The 17,401-nt window shown below is 31.6% G+C and overlaps 1 protein-coding gene across 1 annotated transcript; it reads right to left on the bottom strand.

Annotated features, from left to right (window-relative positions):
- Positions 1 to 13,658: 13,658 nt before the first annotated feature.
- LOC107427027 (probable UDP-glucosyl transferase 73B6) lies at positions 13,659 to 15,182 on the bottom strand. Its single transcript, XM_016037363.4, has one exon. It carries the CDS (start codon positions 15,180 to 15,182, stop codon positions 13,659 to 13,661), a length of 1,524 nt encoding a protein of 507 aa, XP_015892849.4.
- Positions 15,183 to 17,401: the final 2,219 nt, after the last annotated feature.

The raw sequence follows: 17,401 nt of genomic DNA, 5'->3' as shown, positions 1-17,401 counted from the left end.
AAAACATAATCTCTTAACATGTGTCTTTTGTCTTTGCTCAATAATTATAATATATTACGAAGAGGAGAGGGTTTTACCCGTTAAACCTAGAATTTAAAAATGCATTTTTAATAATTTTATTTTACAAATAAATTTAATAAATATTTTGATATATAAAATTTATATGTTTCAAAAATTTAAAATTCAAAAAATTTATTTTTAATAATTTTATTTTGTAAATAAATTTTATAAATATTTTAATACATAAAATTAGTGTGTTGAAAAAATTTAGACGTCGTTTATTTTCAACCCAAAGTAGTTTAAGTTTTGGAACTGAATGGTGCCGTAATTTGGACCGTCTGGTTTGGCCCATGATTATAAGGCTTATAAATGGGCTTAGATGAGAAAACTTTGCACCTATCGGCTAGCATATACTCTCGCCCAACATTTTTTCTTTTTTTTTTTTTTTTTTTTTTTCTATTTTTATGATGAACACCAAACATATTTTCTTATCGAGTTAAAAGGATTGTGATTAAGTTTAAGAAAGCTTAAAATGGAAGTTTAAGCAATATAAGTTATTTTCAAAAGGGCAGTCGTGCAAATTTAATGTGGCATATTTGACATTTCAATTTGTCTTATATAAGAGGCTAGTATGATGAGAGGAATGGAAATAAGGCTAGTAAGTATGAGAAGGTTGAAATGGATGGGTTTCAGTATTCGATTTGGAATAATCCCCATGCGCTCGGGCAACTTTTTCCTCGTCGACAATTCCCGCCCTACTTTGTTGACTGACAATGAATAAGGCATACCATTGCGATCTCATTTTGATGTTACTTTATATTTGTGAATGTCTTCCTCGATTCGTTGCCTCCACTGGTTGCCTTTTTCAAGGGAAAAAAACAAAAATTAACAATTTTTTTTTTTTTAGCTTGTTTGCATGTTTTGAACAATAAAGGTCGATTGGAGATATTAACCACGCACACACACACACACATATATATATATATATATATATATATTTTATTCCTAAAGTTAAAGTCCTATTAGAGTGGTTGATTTCCATCCAATTAGTCTGTGTACAGTTCTTTATAACATTATTGTAAAGACTATTGTCAATAGGTTCAAAAGTTATCTTTCACAATTGATTTTAATTGAGCAAAGTAGTTTTGTTCTTTATCGACAAATTATGGATAATATTATAGTTGCTTTTGAGATGACGCACACTGTTAGGAGTTGTCAAAATGGCAACGAATCTTTATGTGCTTTTAAATTGGATTTGAGTGAAGCATATATTAGGGTGAAGCGGCTTTTTTCAAAAAGGTTGATGTGAAATATGGGAATTGCTAAACAATGGATAGATCTTATATGGAATTGTATTTTGATATCATATTCTGTCCATACTAAAGGTCTGCTTATGGTAAGATTTTTTCTACTAGAGGTTTAAGATAAGGTGATACATTATCTTTCTTTCTTTTTCTTGTATGTGTGGAGGGTCTATTATCTCTTATTAAGAAAGCTGCATCTATTGGTTATATTCAAAAATACATATGACTTTAGGTGCTACTTGGGTCTCTAATCTCTTTTTCACATATGATAATATTTTATTTTTCAGAGTTGGGATGTATAACATTACTATCTTGGTTATTTTGAAGAATTATGAATTGGTTAATGGACAGCAAGTGAATATGTGTAAGACAACCGTGACTTCTAGTCCTAATTCTAGCCAGTAACTTCGTGAAATGATTAGAAATTTGTTTCAGATACAGAACAATGGGGGTCATGATAAATAGCTTGGTTTGCCTACACTAATTGGGAGAAATAAATTAAAACATTTTCAAGTAGAAAGGATAGGGTTTCAACTAAATTGAAAGTTTGGAAAAGAAACTTCTTTCTAAAGCAGGGAATGAAATTTGTATTAAAGTTGTGGTATAGGCTATTCCAACTTAATGAATTGTTTTGAACTACCTAAAACTTTGGTTAAAAGTTTAAATAGCTTAATGGTTCAGATTTGGCGGGGTTTTTTTAGATAATAAAAAAGGAATTTATTGGAAAAGTTGGGAGGTTCTTTGTCAACCAAAGGTATTGGATGGTTTGGGATTTCATTCTTTGAAAGATTTTAATAAAACTCTTTTTGCAAAGTGATGTTGGAGAGTTTGATAACAATAGGGTAGCTTGGCTTCACAAGTCCTTAAATTTCGCTATTTTCCTATTACTTCTTTCGTGATGGTAGGTAGGGTTTCAAGGCCTTCTATATTGTAGCAAAGTTTAAGATGGGAGAGAGAGATTTTGGAGAATGGGTGTGCATGGAGAATTGTGATAGTTCAACTATTAAGATTTGTAAGAATTCTTGGTTGCCAAGCATGGAGGGTCATTGGGTTTTATCTCCAAATGTCTTAAATGAGGATGCATGTGTGCAAGATTTGTTTACCCCTTTTGGAAGTAGGAATATTAAAGTGGTTAATGATACTTTTTTTCACTATTTGAAGCTGAAACCATCCTTAAAATTCCTATTGGGGTGTTGGAAGACTGGATACATTTGGCATGGCATTATCATAACTCTAGTCTCTGTACTGTTAGAACAGTGTATTCAATGGCTCGTAAAATGGGTGGTGGATCACGATTTGGCAACACTAGTTTGGAAGAAAATAGGTCATGGTGGCGGTTGATGAAATGACTAAAGATCCCAAGTAGGATTAAAAATTTTCTTTGGAGGTGATGTAATGATGCTTTGCCATGTTTATTTGGGTTGATGCATCGAAAAGTCATTAAGCATTCAATTTTTAGTTTATTTAAGGGAGAAATTGAAGCTATTTTTCAGGCTTTATGGAAATGCCCAAATGCAAGGCTTTGTTGGTAGGAGATGGAATTTTATCATGTTTTGAAACATGTCAATTTGCAATCTTTTCCCTATCTTTGCTATTGGGTTTTACATGATTTATCAAAGTTTGAGCAAGAACATTTTGCTTATGTGGCATAGGAAATATGCAATTGGTGGAATGCTATCATTCATGGACATCAAGTGAAGAATAACAGTTATTTACCTGAGAGTTTTGTCGGCTGCATATGGGGTATCTAGAAGCTCAATGTTCAAGACACCAATTTTGGGTGGACAGGAAGTGGATTATTTGGAGATTACCTACAGCTAGTTATGTTAAAATTAATGAATGTGGTTAATTGGAGGAAGCTTATAAAGTTACAGGGGTTTTGGTGATGATAAAGAATTTAGATGGTGCTTTAATGGCTGCTCTTGCTTCTCCTTTTTCTCAAGTGTGTTCTTGTTAGTGTAATGTCACTTTTGTTGCTGTCATAAGTTGTTTTGTGATGAAATTAGTTACTGTACTTTCAGCTTTTTGCTAAAAACACTGTTGTATTAGGTAGCCAAAGTATGGCTTGTCTTTTGGCAATATGATTACTGCAGTAGTAGGTGAAAATTAGGTGGTTTACTGTTTCTGAAAACTTGTGTTTATATGTTCTGTCCACAAATGAACGAAGTGTGTTCACCACGCCAGTTTAAGCTTCTTTTTCTTTCTCTTTCGTTTTTGCTGTGTTTTTTGTTCTAAAAATCCTACAAATGGTATCAGACCTCTAATGATCTTAGTGGGGCTGTGAGTGAAAAAGCATAAAAAATTATACAGAAAACTTCTTTCTATCTTTCTTCCCTTTTTTAAAATGGTTTCAACTCATTTTTCTGCTCCATCACCTCCTATATTTTCTAGAGAAAATTATGTCATGTGGTCTATAAAAATGAAAGCTTACCTTCAAGCTTTTGACTCGTGGGAAGTTGTAGAAACCGATAGAAATCCTCCCCCTTTAATAGCAAATCCCACTATCGCTCAAATAAAACAACATAAGGTTGCAAAGAAGTTTAAGGCTTTATCTACTTTACATACTGGTGTTTCAGAAGTGATGTTCACCAGAATTATGGCTTGCACTACATCTAAAGAGGTCCTGGGACAAGCTGATAGAAGAGTTCCAGGGAAGTACAGAACAAGACAAATGTAGGTATTGAACTTAAGGAGAGAGTTCGAGACTTTAAGAATGAAGGATTCTGAGCTGGTAAAAGACTTCATTTAATGACTTATGAAGGTAGTAAACCAGATCAGAATTTTTGGAGAGGAGCTAGGAGATACAAGAGTAGTGGAGAAAGAAAGAAATTTATGAAGTGCTCTCATTGCAAAAAGAACAACCATCCTGAAAAATATTGTTGGTTTAGGCCTAATGTTCAATGTAGAGCTTGTAAACAACTTGGACATATTGAAAAAGTTTACAAAAACAAAGAAAGACCAGTGCAACAAGCACACCAAGTACAAGTTGCTGATGAAGCACGGAAAAGTGAGGAAAGGCTATTTGTTGCTACATGTTATGCAGAGAATGGCAGGAAAGAAGCTTAGTTGGTGGATAGTGGCTGCATTCAACATATGATTCATGATGCTGATCTCCTCAAGACCTTAGATAAAAGCTTTATTTCCAAAGTCCAAATAGAAAATGGAGATTTTATTCAAGTTCAAGGCAAAGGAAATGTGGCTGTGGAAACTTCAACAGGTACTAAACTCATTTCAAATGTATTGTATGTATCCGAAATTAATCAAAGCTTGTTAAGTGTGGGACAAATGCTTGAAAATTGCTATTCTTTGATTTTTCAAGGTAAGTTTTGCACAATATATGATCAACATGGAAGTGAAATTCTAAATGTTGGAATGAAAGATAAAAGCTTTGTGGTAGAGTGGAACAAGAAGGGAAATAATGTTTTTTATGCCAAAACTAGTGATGAATCTAAGTTGTGGCATAAAAGACTTGGTCATCTTAACTATGACTCCTTGAATCTAATGCATGAAAAGAAATTGGTATAGAATATGCCTACTGTTAGCAAAAATCTGAAAGTATGTGAAGTGTGTCAAGTTGGTAAGCAACAAAGGCTGCCATTCCCTTCGAAAGGTGCTTGGAGAGCCTCTAAAAATATTCAGTTGATTCATAGTGATGTATGTAGACCTGTGAGTAAGAATTCTATCAATGGTAGTAGATATTTTCTCACTTTCATAGATGATTTCTCTAGAATGTGTTTGGTGTATTTTCTGAAACAAAAATCTGAAGTTGCTGAGATATTCACCAGCTTTAAAGCCATGGTTGAAAATCAAACAAAATGTAGTATCAAGGTGATACGATCAGATAATGGGACTGAGTATACAGCTCAAAAGTTTGAGTTGCAATGCAAAGAAGCAGGAATTCAACATCAGCTAACCTCTCCCTATCTTCCTCAACAAAATGGGGTTAGTGAGAGGAAGAACAGGACTATTATGGAGATGTGTAGACGCTTGTTGTTTGAGAAGCAATTACCAAAGAAGTTTTGGGTTGAAGCAGTGAATATCTCGGTGTATTTGCTTAATAGATTACCAACTAAAGCATTGGATTTCAAAACTCTATATGAGGTGTGGTATGGAGCCAAGCCTACTGTGAAGCATTTGAAGATATTTGGGAGCATTTTTTATGCACATGTTCGTGAAATTAAAAGAGACAAGTTGGATCAAAAAGCTGATGTGGGAATTTTGTTGGTTACAGCAGCAACACAAAAGGGTACAGAGTATATCATTTGAAGACTAACAAGCTAATTGTTAGTAGGAATGTTAAAGTTGATGAACCTACTGTTTGGAATTGGGAAAAGAGTGAAGTTCAAGCCTTAGAAAAGAATTTTATCCAAGAACATGATGAAATTCAGGAGGAGACCGATTCAAATGATGAAGATATTGTTGGAATCCGAGGTACAAGATCCTTGACTGACGCATATGAAACAAGCATCCGAGGTATAAGACCTTTGATTGATGCATCAGAGGTACATGATCCTTCACTGATGCATCCGAGGTACAAGACCCCTGTCCGATATCCGAGATACGAGATCCCTGACCGATGTCCGAGATATAAGACCCCTGATCGATGTCCGAGATACAAGACCCATGTCCCATGTCCGATGTACAAGATCCCTGTCCGATGTTCGAGATACAAGGCCCCTGACCGATGTCCGAGGTACAAGGCCCCTGTTCGATGTCCGAGATACGAGACTCCTGACCGATGTCAGGGGTACAAGACCCTTGTTCGATGTCCAAGATATAAGAACCCTATCTGATGTCCGAGATACAAAACCCTTGTCCGATGTCCGAGGTACAAGACTCCTATCTAATGTCCGAGATACAAGACTCCTGACCAATGTCCAAGGTACAAGACTCTTGACCGATATCAGAGATACAAGATTCTTGACTAATGTCTGAGGTACAAGACCCTTAACTAATGTATATGAGAGATACAACCTAGCATTGTCTGATCCATTTACTTTCTAAGACGCAAATCAGTTCAAGACATGGAGAGAGGCCATGAAAACTGAAATCAGTATGATAAACAAAAACAAAACTTGGGAATTAGTGAACAAACCTCAAGGCAAAAAGACAATTAGAGTGAAATGGATCTTTAGAACCAAGCTCAATATAGACGGTATAATAAACAAGCATAAAGCAAGATTGGTAGTTAAGGATTATGTGCAGCAACTTGGTATTGATTATGGAGATACTTTACACCAGTTGTAAGACATGAGACAATTAGATTTCTACTAGCACTTGCTGCTCAAAAAGGCTGAAAAGTTTACCATTTAGATATGAAATCTGCATTTCTAAATCGTTACCTGCAGGAAGAAGTATATGTTGAACAACCTGAAGGCTTTGTTGTTCAAGAAAAGAAAGACAAAGTTTATAAACTGCATAAGGCTCTTTATGGCTTGAAACAAGCTCCTAGAGCTTGGTATAGCAGAATTGACTCACACCTTGTTGAAAATGGATTTAAAAAGAGTGAGAATGAGCCTACTTTGTACGTGAAGTCAGGTTCAAATGATGAAAAATTGATTGTTTCTCTATAGATTGATGACTTGTTTGTTACAGAAGGATATTCACAAAGTGTGTTGGAGTTCAAATCTGAAATGCAAAAGGTGTTTGAAATATCAGATTTAGGAATGATGAAGTACTTTCTTGGCATGGAAATATATCAATTTAGTCATGGCATTTTCTTATCCCAAAAGAAGTATGTTGTGGAACTACTTAAAAAATTTGACATGGAAAAGTGTAATCCAGTTGACACTCCAATGGTTTACAATAAAAAAATTTGAACTCAAAGATGGTGCTAGCAAGATTGAAGTTTCAGCCTATAGAAGCCTTATTGGAAGTTTGTTGTAGTTATGTGCTTCTAGACCTGACATTATGTTTTCTGTGAGTTTGCTTTCTAGATTTATGCATGCTCCATCACATATGCATTATTCTGCAGCTAAAAGAGTGCTAAGGTACATTAGAGGCACTATAGACTATGGTGCTTGGTTTTTGAAGCAAGAAGAAGGCAAGTTGATGGGCTATGTTGATAGTGATTGGGCTGGTAGCATGGAGGATTCAAAAAGAACTTTAGGGTACTTAATTTCTCTTGGTTCAGGTTCATTTTCATGGAGCTCATAAAAACAAGGTTCGGTTGCTCAATCCACAGCTGAAGTTGAATATATTGCTGCTACAGCTGCTTCAAATCAAGCTTTATGGCTAAGGAAGTTGCTTGTTGATGTCAATGAGAGGCAAGAAGAAGCCACCATTATATATTGTGCCAACAAGTCTACAATTTCCATGGCTGAAAATCCAGGTCAACATCGAAGAACAAAGCATATTCTAGTCAAATATCATGCTGTGAGAGAAGCTGAAAGAAATGGTGAAGTGAAGCTGGTTCATTGCAGTTCTGAGGTCTAGCTTGCTGATATTTTTACAAAAGCTTTGTCAAGAAATAGGTTTGAAACATTAAGAAATGATCTTAGTGTTTCCAGCAAAAGTGCCAAGTAAGAGTGTTAATGTAATGTCACTTTTGTTGCTGTCATAAATTGTTTTGTGATGATTAGTTACTGTACTTTCAGTTTTTTGTAAAAACACTGTTGTATTAGGTAGCCAAAGTATGGCTTGTCTATTGGCTATATGATTACTGCAGTAGTAGGTGGAAATTAGATGGTTTACTATTTCTGAAAACTTGTGTTTATATGTTCTGTCCACAGATGAGCGAAGTGTGTTCACCACACCAGTTTAAGCTTCTTTTTCTTTTTCTTTCGTTTTTGCTGTGTTTTTTGTTCTAAAAATCCAATAGTTCTCCATTGACAACTAAGCAATGGGCCTTAAAGAAAGGTATTTCTTTTGCTAGACCGGTCTGGTTTTACTCAAGGTGTGGTCGAGAGTGATTCATTATTTTTGATTCAAATGATTATGAGTGAAGGCAATGATTTAGGTGTTAATTGTTATTGAATCGAGGATATTCATAATTTGTTAGCTAGTTTTGTTAATTTATTTTGTTACTATGTTCCTAGAATAGCTAATTGAGCAGCTTATGTTGTTGCTCATCATGGTTTCTCTATTGATTCTTATGTTGGTTGAAAGAGGGCCAGATTGGCAGAGAAATTCTTGAGTACACATTATGTATCAATTAAAATCCATATTGATGCACATAACCAATTAAATATTGACATATATAAAATTGAATCATTGTCATTTAATAAAAATCCATATCATCATTTTGAAAAGAAAGTATTTATTTTGTCATGTATAAAATAAATATTTTTGGAAAAAAAAATTATCAAAAGAAGTTTAAAAAGAACAATTTTCCCTAATAAAAGAATAATGAAATATAATTATTCTTTAACGGCTGGCTTCTATTTTATCTTCTGATTTTATCTTTTTTTCTAATAAACATCTCCTTTGAGTCCAAATAAGAAAAAGGTTATAAAGGCGTGAAATTTCACAATTGATTTTAATAACAAAAGTTTTATGCTAAAGTCATACACTTTATTTATTTGGTTATGTATTTAAAAGGTAAAAATGAGATTTTGCAAGTCAAAATGGTCAATTGGTTAACTTAATGGATATGCAGGGAAGTGTTATGATGAATTTTAAAAATGATGCTATATAAGAATTAATTTTCTTTTTTTTTTAAAATTATCTAAGTGTATTTATGCATTAGAATAAATGCATTTTTTCCTTATTATGTCATTATTTACCAAAATATTTATCAAATGATACAAATTTATTTATCAAATAACATATATAAATCATGCATTTTTCTATTTGATATTAGTATTGAATAAATTTTAATTGAAATATTTAATTTTATTATATTTTATACTAAAATTCTAAAAAAATGAATCACTTAATTGTAATAATTTAAATTATCATTGTCATATAAGTTTTATTAATCATCACTCATCAATAATGATCTATAATAGTTTTTTAAAATATTTTTTATTAACATATTTATATAACCTAAATATAAAAAAAATAAAATTTTAAATCAAAAAATAAATCAATTAACTGTTTTCTCATCCTCTTTGTATTATTTAGTAACCAAAATTTAATATATATTTTCATTAAAATAAAACTTCTAGGAACTACATCCTCAACAACGAAAGCTTTTTTAGCCATTGAGGCCTTCTTTTCCTATCAAATCATTAATTTGGCCAAATGCATTTTATTCGAGTAGATACAGTGCTTCCGGCAAGACTTCGAACTTAATAAATGTTGCGGGAATGTAGTTCTCATGCGTTCAAAAGTGGATTTTTTTTTTTTTTCTATACATAGGAAAGAAAAAAATATTAATCGAGTCCTTTTCTCTATGGCATTTTTGACAAATTAAAGTCTGTTTTTTTTTTTTCTTCTTCTTTTTTTTTTCTTTTCTGACATTCTATATAATTTATAATTAGGGAAATAAACGGTTTACGAGATAATGTTTTGATTGGATTAAGTGCATCTCAAATGGAAAATGTAAACCGAGAAAAATTGGCAAAAAAAGAGTGCTCGCTAAAAATTATAAGAAAAAATATAATTCATTAAATCATCCAATATAATCAATTATAAAACCAACAAGATAAGATTGATATAATTTTCTAATATGTTCCAATATAAATCAATTATAAAATCAACAAGATATGATTGATATAATTTTCTAAGATGTTATCTCAATAGGGTTTGGATTTTTCCTGTCCTCATCAATATTCACTATTGATATTAGACCATCTCATTTGTGAATATTAACAAAGAAATAAAATAAATAAAATATATTGAATAATTATTTTTCAAAATGAAAAGGGGATTTATCAGTGATTGGACAAAGATGGAAATATGAAAATGAAACCAAAAAATCTTTATCCTCTTAGGTGCTCATTCTATACATCCAATGTTATAGGACTAAATAAATTTGGGCTTTTTTTTTTTCCCCCTTTTTGATAATAAAATAAAAGGTCTGGTTATTGAATTTTAGTTTCTTTACTTTGGAAAAGTTGCAATTCGGTCCTCAAATTTGAAGTGTTGCAATTTAGACCCTTAAATTTCTCTTTTTTTCTTTTTTTTTCTTTTTTAGGTTTTGGTTTAATTGGATTTTTTTTCACAAATTGTGATTAAGGGTTCAAAGATATTAAATTGCAAAATCTTCAAAACTATAGATCCAGAATTGCAACAAATTAAATTAGAGAGCCTAAATAGAAATCAATTGGATTTAATTTTATTTTTATATTATTCATGTGAGTCGCGTGGTTTAGAGTCATTATTGGTTAACACAAAAAAAAAAAAAAAAAAATCCAATTAGATCAAAATACAACAACTTAAAATTTGAAAGCTTAAATTGAAACATTTTAAATTTGAAGATTGATAATGCATGCAACTCTTCCAAGTTTCAAAATACTAAATGTAATTATCCCTAAGACTCCATTCAATAAATGGTAAAATTAGTAAAAATCTAATTTTTTTTATGAAAGTAACGACTTTTTTGTGTTTAGTCATTTATATGGAAATGAAAAAGTGCAGGCCTAGGAATCTAACTCTCATATTTAAAGAAAGTTTGTGAGAAATTTATTCCTATCTAGATCACGTTTAATTATGTCAAAGTTAGTAGAAATTTAAAATTTTATTGAAAAGTAAATTTTATAATGTTTGGGAAGATTTAAAAAATGAAAATTTGTGCATCCATGGAAATCAAATTATAACAAATTGTACCAATTGGTATCTAAATTTTATAAGTTTGACCATTTCTAGTCTATATTCTCTCTAATTCCTCACCATTTAAGAGATCTGTTAATGAGAAGTTTTGCCAAAATTTTAAGTCCATTTCCAATCAACACTAGCTTGTCTTGGTGAGATGAGTATACAATCATGTTGCTCATTTCATAAGTTTCCCATTGACATATGGTGTGCCAATTATAATTAATTTTTGAGTGAATACCAATTTTGGTCAATTTGTGTATATACACAATGAAATTAAATTGAAATTGGACAACTTGAAACTAAATTCTTATTGCTAATCTGTTCTTAGATGTTATTAAAAGCTAGTAAACGGTTCAATTTTATAAAATTGACCATATATAAGTTTAAAAACATTAATTTTGGATATCAAATCCAATAGATTCACAATATAATTAGACCGCTTTTGTGATGAATAAATATTCCCACCACAATGCCTCTAGGACATTAAAAGGTCGTGACAAATTTTCACTCTCCTCATTATCTTGTAGTGCTATAAAATACCAAAGGCTACTTGAAAGCACAAGGTATATAGTATGCTACACTAATGGTAACTAACTTGGTACATGCAAAATTTTTTTTCTACATAATAAATAGTGACTGAATAATTATATGTGATTTATGTAAAAGTTGCAGCTTTAAAATTCTTTTAATGTATGGTTTATGTTATTTATTCTTCAAGTATTAGTTTATTTAAAAATAAAAACCTTTGAAGTTATGAATATGAGTTTTGCAAAAGAATTTTCAAAATGGAGATCTTTTCAAAGAACGAAAATATGAGCTTTTGAGAAAAAGAAATTTCAAAGGTTAAACATTTATTTTTCCTATATAAATTAGTCCACGTATTGAGATATTTTTTACCTCACATTTCATTGTATTGATTTGTTCCCTAGATAAAAATTGTTAGCTGGTAGTTTATCTCATCATCATCCTTCCAACTCCTTTCCCACAGCATCAATATTTAGCTTCCCTTGTCTTTTTACCTTTATTTATGTAGAAATATTTGTTTAGTCTATATAATGTAAATTTATAAAATACTTTTAGAATAATGCTCCGATATAAATTATAAACACAGTAGTGACTATAACTGAGTATGTGTGGTACTAAACATGTAGTATAACTATGTTGTTTGTTGTTGTTGAATTGTAATAAGGAGATTTGTGTGTTGTTGTGGATAAATATAAATATATGTGCATATACATATATATATATATATATTGTATTTTATTTGCAGGAAAATTTCAAGTTTCCATATTTTAAAGAAAATCCTACCAAATTTTTTGTAAGAACTGTTGGTTGAACTTTACATAAACAAGGCTATTTGGGAATCCCAAGAAACATGCAAAATAGGATGTAAAGTTATTCCTACTAAAACTACGTCGTTTTCATATTTCCTAAAAATCTTACTTTATATATATATACTTTTTTAGAAGCAAATTTATCATCAATTTTAATATACAGTTACTTCAAGATCTTAAATTTTTCAATGCCAACGAAAAGTAACAAAATAAATTCCTAATAAACTAATTCTCGAAAAAATTATTATTGGAAATTAGTTTTTCTCAAAACCTTGATATTTTCTAAACAGAACAATAAAGTGATGTTATTTTTAGGAATCCTTGGAAAACTAGCATTGTGATTTTTTAAAAATACAAATTTACGCTTCAATTATAGCATAAAACTTAATTTAATTATTTTCACGTTCTCATATTCCTATTGCTAATTAAACATTTCTAAGAGAAAAATTAATTCCTAAAAAACTAAATCCAAAGAGTCTCAAATAGGATCTAAAGTAAATATCAATCTTGCATGGAGAAAAATATGCAAAATCTCTATTAAAAACATCTCAAATGAAAATGTAGAACGCTAACCAAAAAAAAAAAATTTAGACATAGTCAAAGTGAAACTTTTTAAAGAACGTTGGACAATATGACCCTGCAAAATTAAAAATAATAATTTCAAGTAAGAAAAAATAAGAGAGTAAAATAAACAGATAACATCATAATTAATTGTGTTTTGGAGAAAACCATCGAAGATTGATTTTATTTTTTTTCACCATTGTAAATTTTTATTACAACTTAAGCGAGGAGGAATTTTCACCCAAATTGAGATTTTAACGTTAAATCAGAAAATTTATTTTTAATGCTTTTGCTATTATACTAAATATAGAATACCAGTTTGATTGTACATTAAGTAGACTTCTATCTGACGGACAATATATTACGATCACAATTTAGAGTAGGTAGGCAAACTCTACTCAAACTTAACAGCCAAAAAAAACGAAAGTCTCTTATCTGAAAACATAATTCAAAACCCAATTGCTGCTTACATATATAGTGGAATGGGCTTAAACATTTCTGCCAAAAAAATAAAGGTGATTAAATGCATTCCCATACATAGCCATATGAATCGTCTTCATCACCAATTGAAAAAGACTCAAAAAAAAATAAAAATAAAAAACAGACAGAAAATAATTTTGGTTGGTTTTGGTATTTATAGACTAGTAAATTCATCACATAAATAACAAATAACGAAAAACAAAAAAAACAAAAACAAAAAACAATTAAAAACAAAACAAAACAAAAACAGACAGAAAATAATTTTGGTTGGTTTTGGTAGTTACAGACTAGTAAATTCATGACATATTCGTACCCATCTCAAGAGTTCTTTCTGATGATCATCATCATCATCATCATGAATATCCAATCTTTTCACTGGTTGCATAACGCCATTACTTTCCCGGCGAAACTTACTGAGCTCTTGTATAAAAGCATCAATACTAGCATCAGAAGATCCACCTCTTTCCACCGCTTTCTTAGCTTTTCCTGCAAAGTCTTGAGCCCTCTTCCTCATCTCAATCACTTCAACTTCTTCACCATCCATCAAATAATCAACCACATCTTTTACCTTATCTCTCTTCACCACCACTCGAGACTCTTCCTTCAGAGGAACCCATTCTTCACTTCCAATGGAAATTCCAATCCTTATCACATCGATTACGAACCTTTCATTGTAGAATTGCTCCGAAGCAAATGGCCAGGTGATCATCGGCAGCCCCGCGGTGACACCTTCTATTATGGAGTTCCATCCACAATGGTTCATATAGCCTCCAACTGCTTTATGCTCCAATATCAGCAGCTGCGGAGCCCAACCATAAATGATAAGGCCTCTTTTCGATTCTTTCATTCTTTTATCGAACCCTTTTGGAAGCAAATCTTCATCTTTCTCTCCTTGCTCCTTTTCGGTCGATCTTAAAATCCGTCCGATCACCCAAATGAATGGATGTTTGGAAGCTTCGAGACCATAAGCGATCTCTAGTAGCTGAGATGGAGTTATTCTTGGCATGCTTCCGAAGCTTATGTAAAGAACCGAACCGGGTTCTTTGCAATCGAGCCAATTCAAACAAGTTTGCTCATCAATGGATGTTTGTATACCTCTTTCGAGCTTATCGATATTTTTTCGGTTACACAGCGAGACCGGTCCAATATGCCATGTTTTCCTTCCCATTTCTTTGTTGAAAAAATCTGCGTAGCTTTTCTCGAGCTCGTAGAAGCTGTTTACAACGACACCATAGCTTTTTAGCTCGCCTTCTAATGCTTCTTTAAGAAATAATGAGAGGACATTTTCGGTTTTCACGTAATCCGGCATCATTGATCGCTTTAACTCTATCCTGTCCGGTAAACCTGGTAAGATAAAGTATTCTGTTTCCGAAACCACTTTCTCATGGGGTGAATACCTTCTCAGACTCTCTTCAACACAATGGGAGAAGCAACCGGTGCCGTCGAAGACGATTCTCGGGATTCCGAGACCGTTGGAGACGCAGGCAGTCCACGGATATAGCCGGTCGGAAACGAGACAGTCGGGTTGAGTTTTACGTAGGAGCTTTTCGAGCGGTTCTTGTAGCTTCATTGCAGCCATGAAAAGCTTCGTGAACATGTCCCCTGAGGTTGTACTGAGCTCGTTTTCGCAACCGTCGGGCAATCCGAACTCTTTGGCCGGGAAATCTATTGTGAGAAAGCCAATGTCGCGGCCTAGTTGTTGGTCCCGGTGAATAGGTTTCCGGAAAAGAACGGCATTGTGAGGGGTTGTAACGATGGTGGCTTTCACTCCATGAGATGCAATGACTCTGGCTAAGTCTATCATGGGTATTAAATGACCCCCTAATATGTAGGGAAAGAAGAACATTTTCAGCTTCGGAGCTTCTGAATCCATGAAAAATGAATATGTGGTATAATAATAATAATAATAAAAAACAAGAAACTCTTTCTATATATACTGGTTTAATTAATAGATGATAGTCATAGCGCAAAACTTATCCTCACATATATATATATATATAAATATATATTAAACAAAAAATGAAAAATGAAGAAGAAGAAGGTTGACAGGTTTTATACTTCCTTTCGTGTCTTATTACTGTTTCTATATGACATATATTATAAATATGTATATATTGAATGAAAACAAAAGTGTATTTAAACAGAAGACAGGAAGTCAGGAAGTGGGACAGCGATTATGATAATCCCTTACACAGTGTATTGTGCGTCATCAATTCTCAATGATTTGTGCTTTTATTTTTCTTTTTTTCTTTTTAATCTCCACTTGAAAAATTGAACTTTAAAAAAAAAAAAAAAAAAAAAAAAAAAAAAAAGGAAGAAAACGTGCATAAATGTGATTGATTTTTCAAAAGGGGTTTGTTCTTTGTGGTTGTGGTCAGTGGTCCATGGGAGGTAGAAAGAAAGATGCTGCCACTAGCGGATTTAATGGGAACTATTTCCTACAAAATTGTTTTGGTAGAATCTATCTTCTATCTTCTAGCTTACGATCGACGATAGAGCATAGCAGATAAGTAACACCCCATTTAACAGTTTAAAATTGAAAATCTAAGTTTGGGATATGATAACCCTTGATCACGTATCCATTTTTTTCATTATAAATTGAGAAATAGTTTATAAAAATATTAATATAAAGGATATTTTCAAATTAGAATGGATTTAGAAAACATTTTTAACAAATCACGAATGAAATTCTCACAATACATTTACGGTTTAATTATACTTTGATGCCCTTTACTTGTAGTGTTTTGTAATTTAAACCCTTACTTTTTAAAATAGCAACTGAAATATTTAAATTTTCAATTTGTTGCAGATTATCCAATTTACAAGTTGGCCAAACAAATTGTTAACAATCCTGTCCATAAACTTTTTTAGAATGGATTGAAAGCAATTAAATATGTAAGGATAGAGATTCAGGTGTTGATAAAGGAGAAAGAAAGCACCACATGGACGAAACTATTACTAACTTGTTTGGCCAAATTAAGGATTAGACCAATTTGTAACAAATTAAAAAATTAAGGATCTAAATTACTAATTTTGAAAGTTCAAGGCATAAATTACAAAATTTTGATAATCGTATATGCCAATATGCAATTGACCTAAAATGTAACTATTGGTTAATTGAGGATAAGCTCCAATTCACCATTGGATTATCCATCCAGTGGTTAGTTTAATTTGTCAAATCCTTTGTACATGGAATACTCCCTTATACATATACAAGGTGGAAATTTGCTGACATGGCAAGTGTAAATGTTGACACATAAGTTGATGATTTAAATATAAAACCTAGTTGGAAAAATAACAACTATTAGTATTTCTCAGTGAGTTTCTACCTTGGTACTTACTACATATATAAAGGAATATATTCCGAAAATATCATAACTATATACATTTTGATATGGTAAAGTATATTTTGATATATAAAAATTTTATGAGGATCTTATGGTGAGGACTCGCCATGTCAACAGCCACATTGAAAAATAAATTAAAAAATAAAAAAATAGACAATGTTCAATTAATCACACATTATAATTATCATAGACCTATGCAAATCTATCAAAAATGTTATTTCAATTTTAGGTTTTAATTTTAAAAAAATAAAAATAAAAAGTTGTCAATTGCATGACATTATTATGTTGGTGTGGACCTAGAAAGTCTTTTCCATAAAGTTCTTATAGAGTCGTGTGGACTTAGAAAGTCTTTTCCATAAAGTTCTTAATAGTCTTGTTAACATATAAAAATTTACTACGTATATTTGCCACATCACAAGATTTCTCATTATAAATTAAGATGTAATTCCTAGAGCACTTATATATATATTCAGGCTTAAATCAGATTTTAATATCAGAATTAACGTCAAAATTACTTTTTTAGCCTTTAAAAGACTAAAATTTAATTCATTTATTAATCATATAGTTATGATAAGATTCACTTTTTTAAATAGAATTTTAGTATGTCAGCCTATATTTAACCACTTTTAATTATAATCTTAATTCTTATTGTAATCCAGGGATTAATAAAAAAATA

Source organism: Ziziphus jujuba, chromosome 9, assembly GCF_031755915.1.
Source record: "Ziziphus jujuba cultivar Dongzao chromosome 9, ASM3175591v1".
Lineage (NCBI taxonomy): Eukaryota > Viridiplantae > Streptophyta > Magnoliopsida > Rosales > Rhamnaceae > Ziziphus > Ziziphus jujuba.
This window is presented reverse-complemented; position numbering and strand designations above follow the sequence as displayed.

Excerpts from the sequence above, each read along its gene's own strand:
- LOC107427027 (XM_016037363.4), bottom strand. The coding sequence starts at position 15,182 with ATGATAGACTTAGCCAGAGTCATTGCATCTCATGGAGTGAAAGCCACC.